This window comes from Pelophylax lessonae, assembly GCF_965119305.1.
Source record: "Pelophylax lessonae genome assembly, chromosome: 2".
In the NCBI taxonomy this organism is placed as follows: domain Eukaryota; kingdom Metazoa; phylum Chordata; class Amphibia; order Anura; family Ranidae; genus Pelophylax; species Pelophylax lessonae.
The window spans coordinates 652,869,344-652,892,281 of record NC_138769.1 but is presented as its reverse complement, the minus strand read 5'-3'; the positions used below and the strand labels follow the sequence as shown (position 1 = coordinate 652,892,281).

At 41.5% G+C, this 22,938-nt stretch overlaps 1 protein-coding gene across 2 annotated transcripts in view; it reads left to right on the top strand.

The window, feature by feature from the left end:
* Positions 1-11,822, top strand: part of THSD1 (thrombospondin type 1 domain containing 1) — a 28,243-nt gene extending 16,421 nt beyond the window's left edge. For both annotated transcript variants that reach the window (XM_082245912.1, XM_082245911.1), the window contains exon 6: positions 10,219-11,822. In XM_082245912.1, coding sequence (XP_082102038.1) covers positions 10,219-11,576 — 1,358 coding nt within the window. In that variant the 3' untranslated portion in view covers positions 11,577-11,822. The remainder of the gene's footprint in view (positions 1-10,218) is intronic.
* Positions 11,823-22,938: the final 11,116 nt, after the last annotated feature.

The following is a 22,938-nucleotide window of genomic DNA, read 5'->3' as shown; positions in this document are numbered from 1 at the left end:
AACATATAAAATTTACGCCATTAGAAAACCTAAAGATGGAGATTGATTTTCGGGGTCCCGTACACAGCTAGGCTCCCAAAAAGTCTCACATATGTGGTATCCCTGTACTCAGGAGAAGCAGCAGAATATATTTTGGGGTGTAATTACACATATACCCATGGCATGTGTGAGAAATTTATCTTTTAGTGACAACTTTGTGTTAAAAAAAAATTTTTTTTTTTTTTATTCATTTTTCAAACACCTGTGACAAAAAAATTAAATATTCAATGAGCTCAACATGCCTCTCAGAACATTCCTTAGGATGTCTACTTTCCAAAAAGTGGTAATTTGGGGGGGTCTTGTACTGCCCTGCCATTTTAGCACTTCATGAATTGAGATAGGCAGTCAGAAATTAAAGCTGCGTAAAATTTCAGTATTTACACCATAGTTTGTAGACGCTATAACTTTTGCGCAAACCAATAAAAATACGCTCATTGAATTTTTTTTTGTCAAAGACATGTAGCTAAATATATTTTGGCCAAAAAAAATGACATAAATTGAGTATATTGGATATTTTTTAAAAGACAAAGTTGAAAATGTCATTTTTTTGCAAAATTTTCGCTCTTTTTTTATTAATATCGCAAAAAATAAAAAGCGCAGAGGTGATCAAATACCACCAAAAGAAAGCTCTGTTTGTGGGAAAAAAAGGACGTAAATTTCGTTTGGGTACCACATTGCATGACCGCACAATTGTCAGTTAAAGTCGCACAGTGCCGAAGCACAAAAAGTGGTCTGGACGGAAGACAGCAAAATCCTCCGGTGGTAAAGTGGTTAAAATGAAATATTTAGACCAAAATTCTACTCGTGTATGACCAGCTTTACTTTTCACAACGCTACAAGTCAGCTGGCCAATTGGAAATAAAGCACAAACTGTGTCCCTAGTTTGTCGTCATTACAAAAAATATATGAATAAATAAAAAGGGTATTATATTGCGTTTGTGTGCACTAAAATTAACTTTAGTGTATTTTTTACAGAAAATATGTGTTTAGTAAACCGATGCACTAAAATCGTGTAACATAAAAAATTTAAACTACCAACATTTTATTATTCAAGGTGCCTGCTTTCATGTTTGGAGGCCTAAAATGTGCATTTTAACATGTGAGCAAAAGAAGAAAAAAAAAAAGAACAGTGAAAGTTTTTCCCCTCTAATCTTCCAAATTTTGGATTTACCACTGACAATAGTTACAAGAACAAATGGTGAATTTCTCCATTGGGGACCTGACAGGAATTTTAACCTACTATTAACCACTTCTGGACCGGAAGGATTTGCCCCCTTAATGACTAGGCCATTTTTTGCGATTCGGCACTGCGTTAATTTAACGGAAAATTGCGCGGTCGTGCGACACTATACCGAAATAAAGTTAATGTCCTTTTTTTCCCACAAATAGAGCTTTATTTTGGTGGTATTTGATCACCTGTGCGATTTTTATTTTTTGCGCTATAAACAAAAAAAAGCGACAATTCTGAAAACAAAAACAACATTTTTCACATTCTGCTATATTACATTCCTCAAAAAAAATGTAAAAATCAAAAATGTTCATCCTTTTAGGCCAATTTATATTCTGCTACATATTTTTAGTAAAAAAAATTTGCAATAAGCGTATTTTGGTTGGTTTGCGCAAAAGTTATTGCATCTACAAACTAGGGGAAAGATTTATGCAATTTTTATTTTTTTCTACTAGTAATGGCGGCGATCTGCGATTTTTAGCGGGACTGTGACATTGCAGCGGACAGATCGGACCCCTAACTGACATTTTTGACACTTTTGGGGGGACCAGTGACATTACTACAGTAATCAGTGCTAAAAATATGCACTGTTACTGTAATAATGGCACTGGCAGGGAAGGGGTTAACCTAGTGGGTGATCAAAGGGTTAAATGTGAGCCTAGGGGAGTGTTTACTAACTGTGGGGGGAGGGGCTTGTGAAATGGTCATAGAGACCTGTGATCCTATATCGAAGGATCACAGGCGCTCTGTGATCATTGCAGAGAGAAGAACGGTCTGCTGTGTTTACAACAGCAGACCGTCGTTCTCTCTCAGCAGGGAGCGATCGCGGGTGCCCAGGTCTTATGTATTGGCATTTTTGGTGTCTAGTGGGGGCTCGCCCCCCCCCCCCCCCCAACACCAAGTAGGGCTACTTCGGTTTGCGCAGGAGGGCCAGCCTGCCGCAGTAAATGTGCGGCGGGCGGTCCTGAAGCTGTTAAAGACTAAAACAAGGTTTGCTTTAGCTATTATACCTTAAATCTGGAATCTCCAAACTTTTTGGTACAAGGGCCATATCAAATATTCATGGGCCAAAAAAAATGATTAATTAACTGATTACATTTATATAAATTATGATGTTTTACTTTTGTTTTTTTATCAGCATGATATAGAAAAGAGAACAAACTTCAGTAAACAAAGCACATACATTCCAAATCAACTTGAGTCCCAACTTACATCAGAGTCTTACATCAGGGTCCCCATCAGAGTCCCCGGTTACATCAGAGTCCCCATCAAGAGACCCCCATACATCATAGTTTCCATCAGAGTATCCTCTTACATCAGATGTCCCCATCAGAGTGACCCCTTATACATACCTCCAAACATTTTGAGATGGTAACGAGGGAGACCTATTAAGAAAAGTATACATAGGACACACCCCCTGACATACCCCTTTAAAAGAAAGTTATGAATAAAAAAAATGATTAGTTAACTGCTTTATCTCCGAAAGATTTACCCCCTTCATGACCAGGCCATTTTTTGCAATACGGCACTGCTTTACTCTAACTGACAATTGCATGGTCGTGCGACGCTGTACCTAAATACAATATATGTCCTTTTATTTCCCACTGACCCACTGATTGGCTTCTGCTGCGTCCAATCACATCAGAACAAAATGAGGGGGAAAGAGGGACTTTGTTCCAAAATCAGGAACAGTCTCTTGAAATCAGGGACAGTTGGAAGCTATGCTTACATCAGAGTTCCCCCTTGCCTAATGGTCCCCATCAGAGTCCCCTCTTACAGCAGAGAGCAGTAGGCCGGATTTGGCCCACAGGTTGTAGTTAGGAGACCCCTGTTTTACAGTACCCTTCAGTTCCAGTCTAGGAATGACAAAGTTGGCAACATCAAGCTTTTAGCAAACATAGAACCTAAAGCTAGCAAATGTAACTTAGAACATTTTTGGTTTATGAGATGTGTATCATATAATATATATATATATATATATATATATATATATACAGTGGGTACGAAAAGTATTCAGACCCCCTTAAATTTTTCACTCTTTGTTATATTACAGCCATTTGCTAAAATCATTTAGGTTCATTTTTCTTCCTCATGAATGTACACATAGCACCCCATACTGACAGAAAAACACAGAATTGTTGACATTGTTGCAGATTTATTAAAAAAGAAAAACTGAAATATCACATGGTCCTAAGTATTCAGACCCTTTGCTGTGACACTCATATATTTAACTCAGGTGCTTTCCATTTCTTCTGATCATCCTTGAGATGGTTCTACACCTTCATTTGAGTCCAGCTGTGTTTGATTATACTGATTGGACTTGATTAGGTAAGCCACACACCTGTCTATATAAGACCTTCCAGATCACAATGCATGGCAGAGCAAATGAGAATCATGAGGTCAAAGGAACTGCCTGAAGAGCTCAGAGACAGAATTGTGGCAAGGCACAGATCTGGTCAAGGTTACAAAAAGATTTCTGCTGCACTTAAGGTTCCTAAGAGCACAGTGGCCTCCATAATCCTCAAATGGAAGACGTTTGGGACGACCAGAAGCCTTCCTAGAGCTGGCCGTCTGGCCAAACTGAGCTATCGGGGGAGAAGAGCCTTGGTGAGAGAGGTAAAGAAGAACCCAAAGATCACTGTGGCTGAGCTCCAGAGATGCAGTCAGGAGATGGGAGAAAGTTGTAGAAAGTCAACCATCACTGCAGCCCTCCACCAGTCGGGGCTTTATGGCAGAGTGGCCCGACGGAAGCCTCTCCTCGGTGTAAGACACATGAAAGCCCGCATGGAGTTTGCTAAAAAAAACACCTGAAGGACTCCAAGATGGTGAGAAATAAGATTCTCTGGTCTGATGAGACCAAAATAGAACTTTTTGGCCTTAATTCTAAGCGGTATGTGTGGAGAAAACCAGGCACTGCTCATCACCTGTCCAATACAGTCCCAACAGTGAAGCATGGTGGTGGCAGCATCATGCTGTGGGGGTGTTTTTCAGCTGCAGGGACAGGACGACTGGTTGCAATCGAGGGAAAGATGAATGCGGCCAAGTACAGGGATATCCTGGACAAAAACCTTCTCCAGAGTGCTCTGGACCTCAGACTGGGCCGAAGGTTTACCTTCCAACAAGACAATGACCCTAAGCACACAGCTAAAATAACGAAGGAGTGGCTTCACAACAACTCCGTGACTGTTCTTGAATGGCCCAGCCAGAGCCCTGACTTAAACCCAATTGAGCATCTCTGGAGAGACCTAAAAATGGCTGTCCACCAACGTTTACCATCCAACCTGACAGAACTGGAGAGGATCTGCAAGGAGGAATGTATATATATATATATATGACAAGACATTGTGGTTGTACTGTGTGTAACCTTTACATAATTTGTACTCCATGTACAGGGTTACAGTTTTTTTTAACATTCTTTACATAACACACCTCAGTATCCCTTTCCATCCCAGTGACTTGTCTTTTCTCATTTTCTCATCCACTGAATTTTTATTGTGCCTTCAGGTGAAAAGCTGACATATGGAAATGTTAAGGGATTCATTAGAAATGAATGTTCGTTGTGCATTCATTTGGATCCACACCTGCAAAAGATATCTTTAACAAGGCCTGGAAGCAGGGGGATTGTTTTACCAGTCAGTGGGGTCTACATGTATACTGCACAAAAATGTGTGGTGTTGCCCACAGCAACCGTTCATACACTATAAATACAGTACACTATATTACCAAAAGTATTGGGACGCCTGCGTTTACACACACATGAACTTTAATGGAAACCCAGTCATAGCCCATAGTTGGCCCACCCTTTGCAGCTATAACAGCTTCAACTCTTCTGGAAAGGCTGTCCACAAGGTTTAGGAGTGTGTCTATGGGAAGGTTTGACCATTTTTCCAGAAGCACATTTGTGAGGAAGGCCTGACTCGCAGTCTCTGCTCTAATTCATCACAAAGGCGTTCTATCGGGCTGAGGTTAGGACAGGCCAGCCAGTTTCCTCCACCCCAAACTCGCTCATCCATGTCTTTATGGACCTTGCCCTGTGCACTGGTCCAAATCATTTGGTGGAGGGGGGATTATCGTGTTGGGTTCTTTTTCAGTTGTTTGGCTTGGCCCCTTGGTTCCAGTTAAGAGAACTCTTAAGGCATCAGCTTATCAAGACATTTTGGACAATTTAATGCTACCAACTTTGTGGGAATGGTTTTGGGATGGTTCCAACATGGCTGCGCATCATGCACAAAGCAAGGTCCATAAAGAAATGGATGAGCGAGTTTGGGGTGGAGGAACATGACTGGCCTGCACAGAGTCCTGACCTCAACCCGATAGCACACCTTTGGGATGAATTACAAATAAAAAAGGGTTGGGACTTTTTATGAGAGACATGACATGACAAGGCTGGCAGGACAATAATACCAAATTTATTGATACATACATATTATTGTCCTGCCAGCCTTGTCATGTCATGTCTCTCATATAAAGTCCCAACCCTTTTTTATTTGTATTGAATTAGGGATGGTGACGCACGGCAAATCCCGTTTTTATTTGTATTGAATTAGGGATGGAGACGCACGGCAAATCCCACCTTGCGTCTCATTTAAAGTCCCCCTCTTCCACTTTGGTATGAATTAGAGCGGAGACTGCGAGCCAGGACTTCTCTCAAGGCCATCTCTCCAACATCAGTGCCTGACCTCACAAATGCGCTTCTGGAAGAATGGTCAAACATTCCCATAGACACACTCCTAAACCTTGTGGACAGCCTTTCTGGAAAAGTTGAAGCTGTTATAGCTGCAAAGGGTGGGCCAACTCAATATTGAACCCTACGGAATCATACTGGGATGCCATTAAAGTTCAAGTGTGTGTAAAGGCAGGCGTCCCAATACTTTTGATAATATAGAGTATATCTGGTCAAATCTCTTTAGTCAAGCCAGGACAAAATGATGACTTTCTGCTTTATTGTTTTTTTCTTCATAAATGGCCCCCAAGAGAAATATACCATAATGTGCTAGCATGTGCAGCATAATAACACATTATGACATATTTACCTGTCAAACAATACCCTCCAGCGCTGCGTTGTCTACTCTGTTCAGCTGCTTGAATGGCCGGGCTGTGAAGATGTCACATTTGTCATGACAGCCGACAGGCAGAGGGAAGCATTTATGACAGAAGAGGCCAATAGTTTGGGCAGCGCTGAGTTGCGCTGTATGTGTCCTTGGATGCACACAGCCCGGCTCAGGTGTGAACCCACAGGGGTGCTACTATAGCAAGCCACATGCTGTGGGGATGGGGGGGGGGGGGCACACACAGAAGAGGAGGAGCTGAGAGTGCCAACAGAGGACCCCAGAAGAGGAGGTTTAGGACCACTCTGTGCAAAACCATTGCAGAGCATGCAAGTATAACATGTTTATTATTAAAAAAAAATTATCCTTTACATCCACTTTAAGTATTTATAAGAAACTTAATGAAGCGCTAAGGAGCTGCTGAATAAGATGGCTCCTCTGTTCTTTGCCTCGACCTTCCCAAAGGCCTCAGCCCCTCTGACACAGCAGGTTGAGTGTAAAAGCAAGTAAACACAGTGAACCATGGCAAACAATTCCTTTTTGCCAATAAAAGTGCTATATCAAAAGCAGGCACCAAACCAGTTAACAAAGGTAATCTCAAAGTATTATAACTCATTAAAGTTGATAACCAAGCCAATACAAATAAATTGTCAATTGTGGTAACACAGTTCAGCATACAAGTGCTAACCATAAAATGACACAAAACACCCAGGTCAGAAGAAACAGTAGCAGTGCCACCTAAAAGGCCACAGTGAGCAGCAATGAAGCTTGATCTAACAAATTGCTGGGACTATTTTGCCAGTTTGTGCTAATGGCGGCTATGCTAGGCCTAAACCGACTGGGTAGGCACTATCCATAGAAAGTAAAGAAATGGGAGAAGGGAACGGAAAGGACTTGATAGATGGTTTTTTGGGAGGGGCAGTCCTTTATGTTTTTCATCTACCGGCTAACATTGGGGCATTTTAAGAAGCATTTGTGCACTTAACGACAGTTTTCGTAAGCTAGCTTGCAGTAAAGGTGCTGTATAGGTGCAGTATACTTAAGAAGGAGCTCCAGTCTCCCCCCAAAAAATTTAAAGTCAGCAGCTACAAATACTGTAGGAAACTTATTTGCTCTAGGATCCAACGCTGTCCAGGTGCCAGCATCTTAACTAAGATAAACTGCCAGTGAAGCCTTGCAGCTTCACAGCCAGCTTCCCACTGCGCTTTGTGAATGGTCCTGTGACTCAGAAGGCTGTGGGGGAAGGAGGGGGGCCGAACTTCCTCTCGGATCGCATTTTGAGCGAAGTTCCTCTTTAAAGTGGTTGGCATTTTTTACCTTAATGTTTCAGACTACAATTCCCATGATCCTCAGCATTCTGCATAGAAGTCCATAGGCTTTCCTGATTATAGTTCACCTGCTGACTGGAGGGGATATAGTGCAACACAACATCCACCATAGCAGTAGAAAGTGAAAAAAAAAAACGAATAAAAAGAGGACAATGTCTCCTTCTCTGCGTTTCTGTAGTCCAGCACCTGGCTAGACTAATGTTGGATGAAAGTAAAACTGACTGATTGACTGACTGACTTGTGGGCGGCGCGCTGCCGGAGGCTCGCTCCCGCTGTATTCAGACACAGCGGGAGTCGTGCCAGGGAGGAGGGGAGGTGATCACCGCCGCTCTTCCCCGATCGTCGGGGATCGAGTGTGGAGATCCACCCGCTTGTGTAAACAAAGCAGGTGGATCTCCTAAGTGACAGCCAGTCACAGATTACAGGATTCAGCATAGCTGAGCCTGCGATCTGTGCCTGTGTCACACAGCCCCCTCCCCCCACACACGTCAGTAAGCACCAGGCATACATTAACCCCTTGATCACCAATAAAAGTTAACCCCTTCCTTGCCAGTGTAATTTTTACAGTAACAGTGCATATTTATAGCACTGATTACTGTAGTACTGTCACTGGTACCCCCAAAAGTATAAAAAATGTCAGTTAGGGGTCCGATCTGTCCGCCGCAATGTTGCAGTACCGCAAAAAAAAATCGCAGATCGCTGCCATTACTAGTTAAAAAAAAAACAATAAAAATGACATAAATTTCCCGTAGTTAGTAGCTGCGATAACTTTTGCGCAGACCAAACAAAATACGCTTATTGCGATTTTTTTTTTACCAAACATATGTAGCAGAAAACAAATTGGCTTAAAATGTTAAAAAATTTTGATTTTTAAATTTTTTTGGGGGGGGAATTTCATATAAAAAAATGTGAAAAATATTGTTATTTTTTCAAAATTGTCGCTCTTTTTTTGTTTATAGCGCAAAAAGTAAAAATCGCACAGGTGATCAAATACCACCAAAAGAAAGCTCTATTTCTGGGGAAAACAATTTGGATACAGTGTCGCACGACAGCGCAATTGTCCGTTAAAGTAATGCAGTGCCGAATCGCAAAATATGGCCTGGTCAGGAATTGGGTAAAATCTTCCGGTCATAAAGCAGTTAAAAATACGCTCATTGAGAATTTTTTTGTCAAAGACATGTAGCTAAATACATTTTGGCCTAAATATATGACAAAAATTTAATATATTGGATATTTTTTAACTGTCAAATTAGAAAAATATTGTTATTTTTTCAAAATTGTTGCATTTTTTTATTAATATCGCAAAAAAATGAAAATCACAGAGGTGTTCAAATAACACCAAAAGAAAGCTCTGTTTGTGGGGAAAAAAAGGACGTAAATTTTGTTTGGGTACGGCGTTGCACGACCACGCAATTGTCAGTTAAACTCGCACAGTGCCGAATCGCAAAAAGTGGCCTGGACGTAAAGCAGGAAAATCTTCCGGTCCTAAAGTGGTTAAAAAAAAAAAAACAAAAAAACAGAAGTGAGGTAGAAAAGGAAAATGGGAACTCATAGTGGACAGAAAGGCAGAAAACACAGTAAGCAAACTATTTTGTAAAAAATAGATTACAGGGTTATTAAGTAGTGGATGTGTATGGATTAGAGTTTAGTGTCACTTTAAATAATACAATTTTTTAAAGATGTCTACACATCAAAAAAGAGGGGCAACTGAAGAGGAAAAAGGGACAAAGGGACTTTGTTCCAAAAGAGGGACAATTCCTCCTAATTATGGACAGTTTGGCATAAACCATATAGATGACTGTTGACTTCAGTAGGTTAAAGGCAGAGATTTGCGTACAGTATATCTAATAACATGATTTAAAAGCTCAACTCCAGGTTTCAATATAAGAGAAAACATTTTTTGGCCAACAATATTTTGAGCAAAAAAGTAGCTTTAGTACTCACATCCTCTCTGGTCCTATTCCCTGTAGACTCACAACTCTGTGATCCACCACTAGTCTTCTTCTGGGGTCAATATTGCCCATTTTTGCTTTACCTTGTCGGATTTGGTGCAGATGCACACTAAAGGTCTCCAGCTGAGCACGTCTGGGCTTCTGGAGTGTCCTTAAACATCTAAGGAGTAAGGGACTCCATGCCATACGTGGTCTCAATTTATTCATTGCTCTGCATTTCTCAAACTATGAGCTCTGTTAGACTAAAGTTAAAGACCTTGGCATGGCATTATGGCTTCACGTATTCAGAAAATTTTGTTTTTAACGCAAATTGTTGAAACAGTTTTTTATGCTGACTGATTGGATTGTGGGATGAGGTACTCATTTCTGTCTATTTCTGGGGAGATTATCGCTCACTTCCCTGTGATTCTTGTTTGGGGGAGGGGGGGGGGGATTAAATCTCATACTGTATAACTGTGGAGTAAAACCTAACACCTAAAGCTTGCATTCCTTTTTTATCTGTCCCATTTAAGAGCATGTGTGTGATTATTGATTTTTGGATTTTATTAGCTCCTATTGAAAAACAAAATTGGCATGCCAATTCATTGTTGATATTGTATGTGTTGTTTTTTCTTTTTATGTAGCTGTGAAGCCCTCAAGCAAATCTACCACAAATGCCAATGATGTTCCTAATACGAGTAACACCGTGACTATCACTGGAATTTCTCTCTGTCTCTTCATCATTTTTATTACTGTAATTATTACCGTATGGAGAAAATTTGGCAAAGGATGCAAGTGCCGCCCAACAACCAGGCATAGCTCTGCTCATTCAGTGAATTGTTGGAAAAGCTCAGATGAGGAGAATATCTACCAAATGAGGGAAAGCTTCTCTGATGCAGGGGAAGGTCAGCCAGAAGGGATGGAAGATGGAGTCAACATACCTTTAAATTACAGACAAAACAACCGTGACACCCAAGAGGTGGCTGCAACTGAAGATGACTGTCCTCAAGCAAACAGCCAGAAGATAATTCCGCCAATTTTCAGTTATCGTCTTGCTCAGCAGCAGCTAAAAGAAATGAAACAAAGGGGCCTGAAAGAAACGACAAAAGTATACCATGTCTCTCAGAGCCCAATGGCTGATACTGCTCTAGACATCGCTATGGCTCCACCGCCAGTCAATGATAATTTAGAGGAGATGGCAACAAATAAGTTTAGGATACAATCTCCATTTTTAGAGACAAAAAATAGCCATAGCAGAAATGCTGGTGAAAGGACTCACCCAAAGTTTTCACAGGCACCTGGATACAGCCCCAATCAAACATTGCCCAAAGCTTCCCACCTCAAGAACACGGATACTAAAGCAAAGTATGACAGAGGGTATCAAAAAAATAATTTCCGAAGAACATTAAGTTTTCATGAAACTAAACACCTCAAACCCTACAGGGAAAGAAGTCTAACATCCCTTTCTCCAAGGCAACCAATGATTTACAACTCAAGAACCCGTATGTGGGAAAATTCTACAGTAGACAGGTCATATAAAAAACCCACAGGACTGGAAAGAAGTCCAGAATACCTTACACGAGGCATCTCCCTTCCTTTAGAGGCAACTGGACATTTGCCCAGAAACCAATATGCTCGACCAGGGGAGAAACCTGACTTAATCAGTAACAGGCATACTACTGGCAGGCAGTCTAAAATGGAGCGACCGGATCAGAACCGAGTACGGAAAGGACCTTCACCAGTTGAGAAATCTTGGAACAGGACCAAAAATGTCTCACCTTCTCCAAAAGATATCTACCACAGAAAAAGCCCACAAAGTCCTGTTCATTTCCGACGGGAAAAGTGCCAGAGTTTTCCTTGGGGCACGGATTATTCTTTCTATGACAACTCCACATTTGGGCTCACTGAGGCTGAACAGCAAATGCTTGACTTACCTGGATATTTTGCTTCGAATGAAGAAGATGAGACAAGTACATTAAGTATTGAAAGACTGGTGATTTGATCAGATAGTTTTTTGTTTTTTGTATACTTTGCACAATGTTTAGACTTCTTATGAATGGGGACTACTGACTGTCACTGTTAAGAATTACAGATCCCAGAACACTGGATAAAAAAGGAAAGTAGCTGAATTTCTGGTATTTGAAAAAGAACCATGATTAGTAGTGATAACAAACTATTCCATACCCTGATTCAACCCCAACTCTTCTCAGTATTATCTACCAATTACACATAGAAGCCTGACACAGTTTGGACATAAAAAAAGTGTCTTGGTACCATGACGGTGTGATTTTTTTTTTTTTTTTTAATTTTAAGCTGTGGCTTTGCCCTTCCAGTTATTGTTTTTTTTTCAGTGTGTTTAATAAAATTAGATGGGGGCAAAGTATTATTACTTGGGTAAGTAAGTTCCAAGCTTATGCTTATCAGCAGCCATGATACAGCGTGGACATGATAGTGAAAGAATCTTTGTGCTATGATCTTGACATGTTTTTGGTGTATTTTAGAGGGAGAAATCAGGATTTTCATGGCTAGCCACCCAGAGACCATTGATAAATGTTGCAACCATTGCTGCTCTCCTACCATATCACCAGAAAGCATAAATGCCAAAGCTAGAGTAATGCCCCCGCTTTTATTAATTTCAATAACTATGGAGGGATTTGCATTTTACAGCTGTTAAAGCAGGTTAAGAGGGCTGAAGCTTGTAGCTTCGTCAAGGCCGAAGATCAAAGTGTCCAGTGGTGTGTGTGTTTGGAAGGAACTTGGGCAGGCATATATACATTATTAAACATGGGGCATTTTCAGCTATATTATTTCTTCTTGCCTCTTATTTAGTAGCGTGAACTATTATTTCTTTATTTTACTATCTCTTGCACCTTCTACCTTTCTTTCTATTACCTGTACTTTTTCCCTTTCACATTCTTTCATCCTTGTCCATGCTATAGCCCTGTACAGATTCATCAAGCTTTAACGTAAACTTCTAGATTTCTGTTTTTTATAATCCTTCTTATTTAAACATCCCTTCCTTCTTATTGTATTTTACTCTTCCTTTACCCATTTATCTTAAATACACTCAGATCATTAGACCAATAGGCAACCCAGAAGAACTATACCTGGTTTAATTTTAATTCCCTCCTCTCAGCCCAACACATATTGTTTAAAAGTGTTGCATCTTGTACAGATGACCAACCCATGCCTCTACCTCTTAACCCACCCATTGATAAGGATTGCAATAGCTCAGAGGGCTGCTTCGTTGTACTAGCATGGCCTTCCCCACCAGTCACCAGGGCTTTTTTTCCCCCCAGAGAATAGGTGCAGGAACTCCCCTATTTCAAGTATTTCACCTCTTGTCTCTGCCCTCTACTCACCTCTGATCACCGTTTCCTGGTTCCACCCACTACCCAGTTCTCAGTACCGCCCCTTTTAGAGAATACAGAACCAAATATCATTTTGTGGTGATAAGTAATTTGTGTGGAATTTGTTAATGATAACAAGAAAGGACATAAAACAGATCCCCTGTAGCCAGCAACAATAGATTCCCCACAACAATAGACCCCCCCCCCCAGCAACAATAGACATATCCCTCAACAGTAGATTCCTTTCAGCAAAAATGTTTCCCTAGCAACAATAGATCCCTTACTAGCGACAATAGACCTCTCAGCAAAAATAAATCCCCTTCAGCAAACATGGATTCCCCAGCAGCCAGCATCAATAGACCTTCCAGCACACCCCAGCACCCCTTGTTACTACATACATTCAATGCTTATTGTGCTAAAACTGTGTTCCCCGCGTTCCCGGTGAAAAAAAGCCCTGCCAGTCACCATCCTACAAATGCATACTCTACTGTGAACTTACATCCCCCTTGGTTTACAGAAGAAACGTGGAGGATGTGGCTGAGCACCCTGATCAACTGCCAAGTCCTAGGCTAGACCCTAGGATGATCTGTCTTTGATAAAGGCTGTGAAGAAGTGTCCTTTGCTAAATATCTGTACACTCCTTATTTGAAACAGCAGGCCTGATAATAAAATATCAGCAAATAAAACATCATTGATTCCTATACAAACTAATCAGTGTCATTTTTCCAGGGCAGGTTGGAAGATGAAAACATACATAGGCTTGGTTAACAATTGCACTTTAATGCAGCCCTTACCCCTGATAAAAGCAATGCATTAAACGTCAGTGGGAAAAAATGCCTCTTGGATTGATGATAAGTGGGAGGAATGCCCCCCTCCCCTTACAGTGGTGGCCAGAATGCCACCCCTTCAGATAGCTAAAAAGATCACTGGTGTCATGCTGCTGGCTTTGCCAAGTGGCATTATCCCTGGAACTATGCAGGCCCCATTAACTGGTCAAATAGCCACAATTCAAGGAACCTCTGGTTAAGAATGGCAGCTTTAAAGTGTCCATCCCTTCAGGTTTGTACAGTGTGACTACAGCAGCAAAAACAGCCCTTGGATCTGCTCTAGCCCAATGCCTGCAGTCCAAGAGTAAACATAGCAAATGTTACTTAACATTAATAAAATAAAATGCAATCTGAAAAAACAATAGTGTGCAATAACACAAAAAACAGTTGTGATCAGTGCAACCAAAATCTGTACAATGATTTTCCATAGTTTAAGGTCCTGTAGTTTGCTTGCTGTGCAGCGCTGTACCTTGGCCTTGGCCGACAAGGCCCAGGCCTAGGGCGGCACTTTGCAGGGGGGCAGCAAAAAAGCTGCACCCCGCACGAAAAAAAAAAAGCCTCCTTTCTGCTCCCGCACGAAAAGGGTCCCCGCCGGCTTGCGCTACACTTTTAGTATAGTGCCAGCCTTATGGGGCAGATTGGCCCAGAGGGCAGGGTCCAGGAGGCAAATCAGTCTGGCACCCCCATAAAGCGGTTGGTCACACTGCTACCTGCCGGTATGATAATACTGGTGGGTGAGGACATTCAGACAGACCGAAGGCAACCGTCCACACTAAATACAACTAGCCTGACGGCCGCTAATGCTAACAAGTTTGGCACTGCAGCCTAATGCTCTGCCTACCCTCCTCCACCCCCAGGTATGACAGGCATCATGTCAATATTTTAATTTAATTGAAGATCCTTGTACTTGAGCGAGCTTATTGAATTGCATCATATACAATTAAGACTTTCAATTGTAAATGATGGGAATACTATTTTGGACCTGCTCACTGGGTTAGTAAGATTACTCCAATCTTATAAGATATTTGGACTTGTGTTTGCTGCCACTGATTATTTCACTTATTTGTATAATGACTATGGTCTCCCTATTTATTTTACAAATAAGTGAAATAATCCTATGATTACAATCAGTGGCAGCAAACACAAGTCCAAATATCTTAAAAGAAAGGAGTAATCTTACTAATCCCGTGACATAAGGCTGTACTCATGGGCACTGATAAGGCTGCACTGATGGCCGTTGATGAGTTGGCACTAATAAGCTGCACTGATGGGGCTGCACTGATAAGGCAGGACTAATATGCTTCACTCATGGGCACTGATGGGTGCTGATGTGCTGCATTGATGGGCGCTGATGAGGCGACACTGAAGGCCACTGATGAGGCTGCACTGATAAGCGCCACTGATGAGGCGGCACTGATATGATGCACTGATATGTTGCACTGATAGGCATTACTGATAGGCAGTAATGAGGCAGCACTAATAAGGCTGAACTGATGGGCACTAATGTGGCTGAACTTATGGGAACTGATGAGGCTGAACTTATAGGAACTGATGAGGCTATGCTGATGAGCACTGATAGACTCTGGTTGTGGTCTGTGGTTTACAGATGACAGGACGGGACATAAATAGGAAGGGGTGGGTCATATTTAAATTAGGGGGTGCCCAAGTTTAATCAGGCCTAGGCCAGCACAAAACCTAAATACACCACTGTTGATGTGCCTATATATATAATTTCCAGACTTTCTACAATCTCTTGTCCCTTAAATATCTCTGGGACAGCATGACATTGCAGAAATGTAATCTAGTAAACGTAAGAATTCTGATCTACCCAATAGTTGTGTATCAGTTGGTATGACCAAGACGTAACTTCCTCTTTATTGTCAGGGAATGCCTTCTGTACAGAAATTGAGGCTGAGAAGAGCCATCTTGTTTATACATGAAGCCTATAATAGACAAAAATCACAACCCCATAACCTATTTAAGCAATATACTGTATCTTAAGGGCTGGTTCACACCAGATGCAGTCCAGTGAATTTTTTTCTGCGTCAAAAACACATGGACAGTAGATTATGTGGGTTCCAATGGCATAGTTCACACTAGTGCAGCCAATTCCAGTGTGTTCTTTAGTGCAGAGAAAAAAGAAGAACATGCTGCATTTTTTCTGCACAGAACTGTATCGGAACGTGGCAAAACACATCATGAAGGCACCAGAACGCATCACATGAAAACCCACCACCTCAGAAAACCTTGGAAAAAAAAGAAAAAAAACAAAAGGGGAAAAAAACGCACTGGAACACATAAAAAATGCATAAAAAACACACATGCAGAAAGGCACATGGAGTGAGTTTTTGTGGTGTGAACCGGCCCTTAAGGAAGGTGTTAGCACAATACAGTAAAAAGCACATTTTGTAGTGATGATTTTTAGCATGGAACCAACAGCTGAAGATATAAGATGAGGCCATACGAGAATGACAAGTAACCTTTGCTACTTTAACCACTTTACCACCGGAGGATTTTGCTGTCTTACGTCCAGGCCACTTTTTGCGATTCGGCGCTGTGCGACTTTAACTGACAATTGCGCGGTCATGCGACGCCGTACCCAAACGAAATGTACGTCCTTTTTTCCCACAAACAGAGCTTTCTTTTGGTGGTATTTGATCACCTGTGCAATTTTTACTTTTTGCGCTATAAACAAAAAAAGAGCATTTATTTTGAAAAAATAACAATATTTTTTACATTTTTTTTAATATGAAATTCCCCCCCAAAAAAAGGTAAAAATCAAAATTTTTTTAAATTTTTGGCCAATTTGTTTTCTGCTACCTATGTTTGGTAAACAAAATCACAATAAGCGTATTTTGATTGGTTTGCGCAAAAGTTATTGCGTTTACTAACTAAGGGAAAGATTTCTGTCATTTTTGGTGTTTTTTTTTTAACGCGTAACGGCAGCGATCTGCGATTTTTTTTGTGGGACTGCGACATTGCGGCAGACAGATCGGACCCCTAACTGACATTGACACTTTTGGGGGTACCAGTGACATTACTGCAGTAATCAGTGCTATATATATGCATTGTTACTGTAAAAATGACACTGGCAGGGAAGGGGTTAATTTTATTGGAGAGGGAGGGGTTAATGTATGCCTGGTGCTTACTAACGTGTGGGGGGGGGGGGTGACTGTGTGAGTCAGGGACAGATCGGATGTTCAGCTATGCTGAACACTCCGATCCGTCACTCCCTGTCACTTAGGAGATCCGCCCGCTCTGTTTACACAGGCGGGCGGATCTTCAAACTAGATTCCCCGACGATCGGGGAAGAGCGGCGGCGATCACCGCCGCTCCTCCCCTGGCCCGACTCCCGCTGTGACTGAACACAACGGGAGCGAGCCTCCGGCGGAGCGCGCGCCGCCCACAAGGGGCGGAATCCAGCGACGTAGGTCTACGTCGCTGGACGATGACGAGCCACATTGCTGCAGTAGCAGCAATGTGAGCGGAGCTAAAGCGGTTAAACACATACACTATAATGTCAAAAGTATTGGGACACCCGCCTACACGCTACTGAACTTTAATGGCATCCCAGTCTTAGTCCGTAGATTTCAATATTGAGTTGGCCCACACTTTGCACCTATAACAGCTTCAACTCTTATAATATAGTGTATATCATACAAAACTGATCAACTGCATATACTGTAGAATTATTCTTCAGCTTGGATTCATAGTTACATAGTTACATAGTTACATAGTAGGTGAGGTTGAATAAAGACAATAGTCCATCCAGTTCAACCTGTGTAGGTGTGTGTGGCCGTAATCATCTCTCATACCCCTGAATGTTCTGACCCTTGAGATGTAAGTCTAAGAGTCTTTTGAAAGCCACCATACTTCCCGCAGAAACTACCTCTTGTGGTAGAGAATTCCACAATCTTGTAGCCCTAACAGTAAAGAACCCCCCACGTTGCCTGAGGTTAAAACGCTTCTCCTCTAATCGTATTGTATGCCCTCGAGTCCTCATGCAATCCTTTCGACTGAATAGTTTTTTTTCTATGCTGAGATCACCATTGAGATATTTATAAATTGCTATCATGTCCCCTCTCAGGCGTCTCCCTCCAGGGAGAATAAATCAAGCGATTGCAGACGCTCTTCATAATTAAGGTCCTCCAATTCCCTAATTAGTTTAGTTGCCCTTCTCTGGACTCTCTCAATGTCATTTCCAGATTTAATTACATTTCAGGTCCTTCTAAGGCCCTTCTGAGTTGGACTTATAGCAGACGGTTAAGCCCCGTACACACACGCAGATCGTCGTCATACAAACGTCGGCGGACGAAAGATCTGCCGATTGTATGCGTGTTAGTATGGTGCCTCCGACAGATGTCTGCACACAATCCGCGGACAAGAGTCTTTCTTGCAAACATGAAAATTTTTGTCTGCAGACACCAGAACGGACGATTGTTCGCCTGTCAGTACAGAAATCAGCCGACAGACCGCAGATTTGCAAGACTGGGCATGCTCAGAAAATAAAAAACACAGGGAAAGTTAACCATTACATGACATCACTTCTGCAGTCAGCTGAAGTCTGCGGACAAAATTCTTGTGCTGTCCTTGTGCTGTCTTTGCACTTTTCAACAGACACCGACATCCCGGGGAGAAAAGACGAACATTTGTATGACGACGATCTGCGTGTGTGTACGGGGCTTTATTGTTGTAGAAGTATTTTCTTCTCACCAGTAAAAAAGAGTAAACAGAACTTATAGTAAACCCTCCACTGATTTTAAATTCTAAGTCCAGCCTAAGAGTAGGTAACACAAGTTATCTGCTATTATGACCATTTTCTTACACTGTAAACTGAAACAGGTACACTTTAAATAAATAATTTTGAATTATTAATACTGAGGTTTGAAAATTGCAAATACCTAGCACTGATTTGCAATCATTCCATCTACATGTGTCCACAGCTGGATCACGTACACCCTGCGTAACATGTTATAATGTGTGTCAGCATGTGTTGCTCACATGCATTGTGCATGCATTCGATTCTAATGGTGCCTTGTGTATATGTACGCATAAAACAAAGCACATGAGCCTCAACATACTGCAACATATACACCAATAAACACCTGCTTGGGTAAAAAAAGGTCATGTATTTTTTTAACATGTGCTCATGCCTTAAGGACCTATGGGAAATGGATGAGAACATGCAGCAGCGCATGTACCACAATGTACATCAACACTAGTGATACTCTGCAAAGCACACTGCAACACACGCACATAGGTGTGAACAAGGCCTAAATAGTCTGTTATAGCTAGAGCAGTCCTGAATACACACAGCCCTTTGTATTGCAGGCCTTTTGGGTTTCTGTGTGTATCTGTCAGGCCATTAACTGGTATGTGTATCTTTTTTTCCTTTAGTCAGAAAATTAAGTCCTAATAGATCATTTCATGCTGGCCCATTTTGCAGGTATAGCTATGTAAAACATTATTAAAAAGGGTCTATAGTGTTTAAAATCCTGTAATGCACTGTCTCACCCTGTTCTGCACAGCCTCAGTTGTTCTGTATTTTTGGGACTGTGCCAAAAATCAGTTAGTCTCTATAGGCCGATCTGCTGATAATCTCAAGATTTATTGCTGCTGAGAGGGAAAGGAAACAACAAGAATGACACAGACTGTGCCGAGGGAACACAGATTAGGGAGGAAAAAGACAAAAGCAGGAGAGGCGACAGGACAAACTCTGCTGCCAGGGAGACACAAAAGAGTTAAACTGACAAGGACGGTGTCGTATCTTATCCCCTGATATCCTCTCCTTTCCTGCAGCCTATGAACTTAAGCTCTGTAAAGATTCCGCAATCTTCCGCAGAGCCATGACATACAATCAAGGCTGGAATTGTTCACATTTTAATTGCAGAAAATAACATCGTTTTTGAAACTAAGCAAAGGAGAGGAGTTTTCCATAAGGAAGTGATTGTTTTGGGCTTCAGCAAAATGATGGCTTCTGGCAAGAAGAAACAAAAGCAATGCTGGAGGCAATTTACAGCACACACTAATTTTGGTAGCATAATTATTAATGTGGAATGTGTGTTGTTTTGTTATCAAACTGTTATGAGTAAAGTTCCTCTTTAAGCTGGCCATACATGTTAGCCATATTACCCATCTCTTCCAGCCATCTGCACATTCCCATTACCTAGTAAGACAGCCCATTATAGTGATCAGCCAATGGGGATATGTGTGTGTTTGGGGGACAGAGCTGTACGCTCTTACTCTGCAAGGAAATGTCAGAGCTTTGTGCTTGGGTTTCATCTGTAGCGGCATGGCTTAGAGGCTGCTGTGGGTATGTATAGGCACCTTTAGGTTCAGGCACTTTATACTTGCATACTTGCAATAATGCATTTTTTGGACTTACTAGAAAATTCTATTCTTGTGCTTTGCATAGTATGCAGGGTTCAGCTCTCTTTTATAGGCTGTCTACATCTCAGTTCCACTTCCTCTGACCTCTGCACCACTCTCTCCCATCCCCCAACTCTGCACACATCTCTCTCCACAGCCCTCTTCTCCCCAACCCCCACCACCCCAAAAGTTCCTCGTATCTCACCCATCCAGCCCGTTGTTCTGCCGAAAACTCCAACTTGCCAAAATCTCCAACCGTGTCACTTCCGGTGACTGTACAGCAGGAATAATTGGAGATTTCGATGAGTTGCTGTTTTCACAGAGTGGCAGCCTGTACACTCCGGTACATGACTAGTTGCCTCTTTTCACAGAACACCGGTTAAGGAGGAACAAAGTTTTCGCCGCCTTGGAGGAGGCCATGTTGTTGGTTAGTAGAGGGCGTTACTAACAATGTCCAGTCATTATAGCGTGTACCGTAGTGTACAAGCTACCAGTGGTCTGTGAAAACAGCAACTCATCGAAATCTCCAATTATTCCTGCTGTACAGTCACCGGAAGCGACGTGGTTGGAGATTTTGGCGAGTTGGAGTTTTTGGCAGAACACAGGCTCTTGTAACTCCCAGCAGTGTAGACGACTCTGCCTCTCTCCCTTACTTGCAGGGAGATCATTGGTCGGCATCTGTGCATCCGGGCATCTGCATCTCCCTTGTCCCCGTTCTTGGTGCAATGGCCACATGAAGTGGCCTGGCAGGCCAGATTCTTCCCACGTGCCTTGTGTTGGACACGTGTGCCTTAGACTGTTGGGTCAGACTGCCCCCTACAACAGCCTAAAAATTCCTTTGTCCCAAAATGGATGATAAAGAAAATTATTTTTAATAGACAGTATTATTTTGGTTTAGTTTGTAAACTTATAGTCATCTTATTAATCAATTAGTCTTTTCTAAGGTAACCTGGTCTTTTAATGAATACATCCCTGAAGCAACATACAGCCATAGCAGTGTTTTGATTGCCAGTTTTTCCTTGCCTTCCAAGATTCTATAAATATGTACATTCATTTGTAATTAGTATTTGAATTATTCATATTTAGCAACTTTTTAACATTTTAATAAAAGTAATTGTATTTATTGTCAGTTGTTCAAATAAAAGATGAATCCTTCCAACAGTGCTATGTAAGAGAAGATTATGGAATCAGAAGTAAAGTAGGGGAACATTTAGAAGCTCTTCAAAAAAGGTGCCTGCATTACATTTTTATTAGTCATCATTTATAATACATTTTGAGTCATCATGATTATACTGTTATTGGTATCTTGTTTATTGCATTGAGCCTTTTTTTGGGATCTGAGAGAAAACAGCCCTCTCTGAGGGTAGCCTGGGTATACACATGACCTGATTAGAAAAGATTTTTGTTTTGGGTGGTGGGTTGGATAATTTTAGGTATATTGTTGGAGTTCTTTATATATATATATAATTATATTATATATATATTGTATCAGCTACATACAGTATATACTGTATTAAATATTCTGTGCTATAGCCAAAGTAGACTCTGCAATTGTTGTGGAACATAGGAGCACTGGGGACACACTAACCCTAATGTACTGAAGAATAATGAATATATAGCTGGACTAATATAAATCTACATAAAATAATGTTGCTGATTATATGTTGACTGAACATCTCATTTGTCTATCTGTTCGGCCAGTTTAATATAAGACATTTATGACCTTATTCATTACAAAGTTCTTAATCCTTATGTGCTAAATCTTACGTTCATTAATTCACAGCAACCAATCAGAATTCATCTTGTACTGATCTGTTTTCAGCAAAATTGATTCTACCTGGCTCTGCACTTAAAGCTGTAGTTTAGTGATATGTTTTTTTAAATCAACACCACAACAAAAGGGATAGTGCTTACATGAATGATGAGCGTCCCTTGTGCTGGTGGGTGTTAATCGTCATTCCTCTGCCCCTCGGATACCTCCGCAGCTGTGATCTTATGGTGCTGCAGGGGTTAATACAAGCTGCTCCTCCTGTCATAGGCACTCATCAAAAGTACCAACTATGCCCGCCCTCTCCACCCATTTACGCCATTCATTGAAGCTGTACTATCAGTTTCGGCAATAAAAAGCACCCTACAGATGGAGAACGGAAAGATCAATAAAGGTCCCCCTCCTCCATTCACACTGTGGGAACTGATAGTATGGCTTCTATGAATGGAGAATGGAAGTGGAAAGAGTGGGCATAGTTAATACTTTTCATGAGTACTTGTGACAGGTGGGGCTGCTCATATTAACTCCCGCAGCACTAGAAGATCACAGCTGTGGGGGTATTTGGGGCACAAAGGATTGAGGATTTTAAGTGGGTCTAAAGGCAGGTGTTTTAACTTAAAGCATTTCTATGGTGTGTGGTGGGGTCTGGTTGGAATCATCGCTGTGTATCGCACCATTCCTTTTTTTTTAACAAACTTTATTGAAATGTCACACAGCCTTTTCATGAAGTTCAGTTGGCGTTGCGGTGAGCTAAAAAAAAAAAAAAAAAGTAGTGCATGTTTTTTGTTTTTTAGCACACTGTGCCAGCACACCACCGCAACACAGTGGTATGAATAGGGGAACACAGAAGACTGCACTGGAATAACCGCCCAGCGCATCTGGTGTGAATGGTGCCTAAAGAACAGAGCAGTCATCAGCATACAGGACACTAATCATTCATGTGAGTACTGTCTGCAGTGCTGATTAAAAAACATAAATAATCACTAAGTTTTTGATTTAAGAACTCAACCAATTAATGGTTGCAAAGTTCCATGTAGGCTTATGATCCAT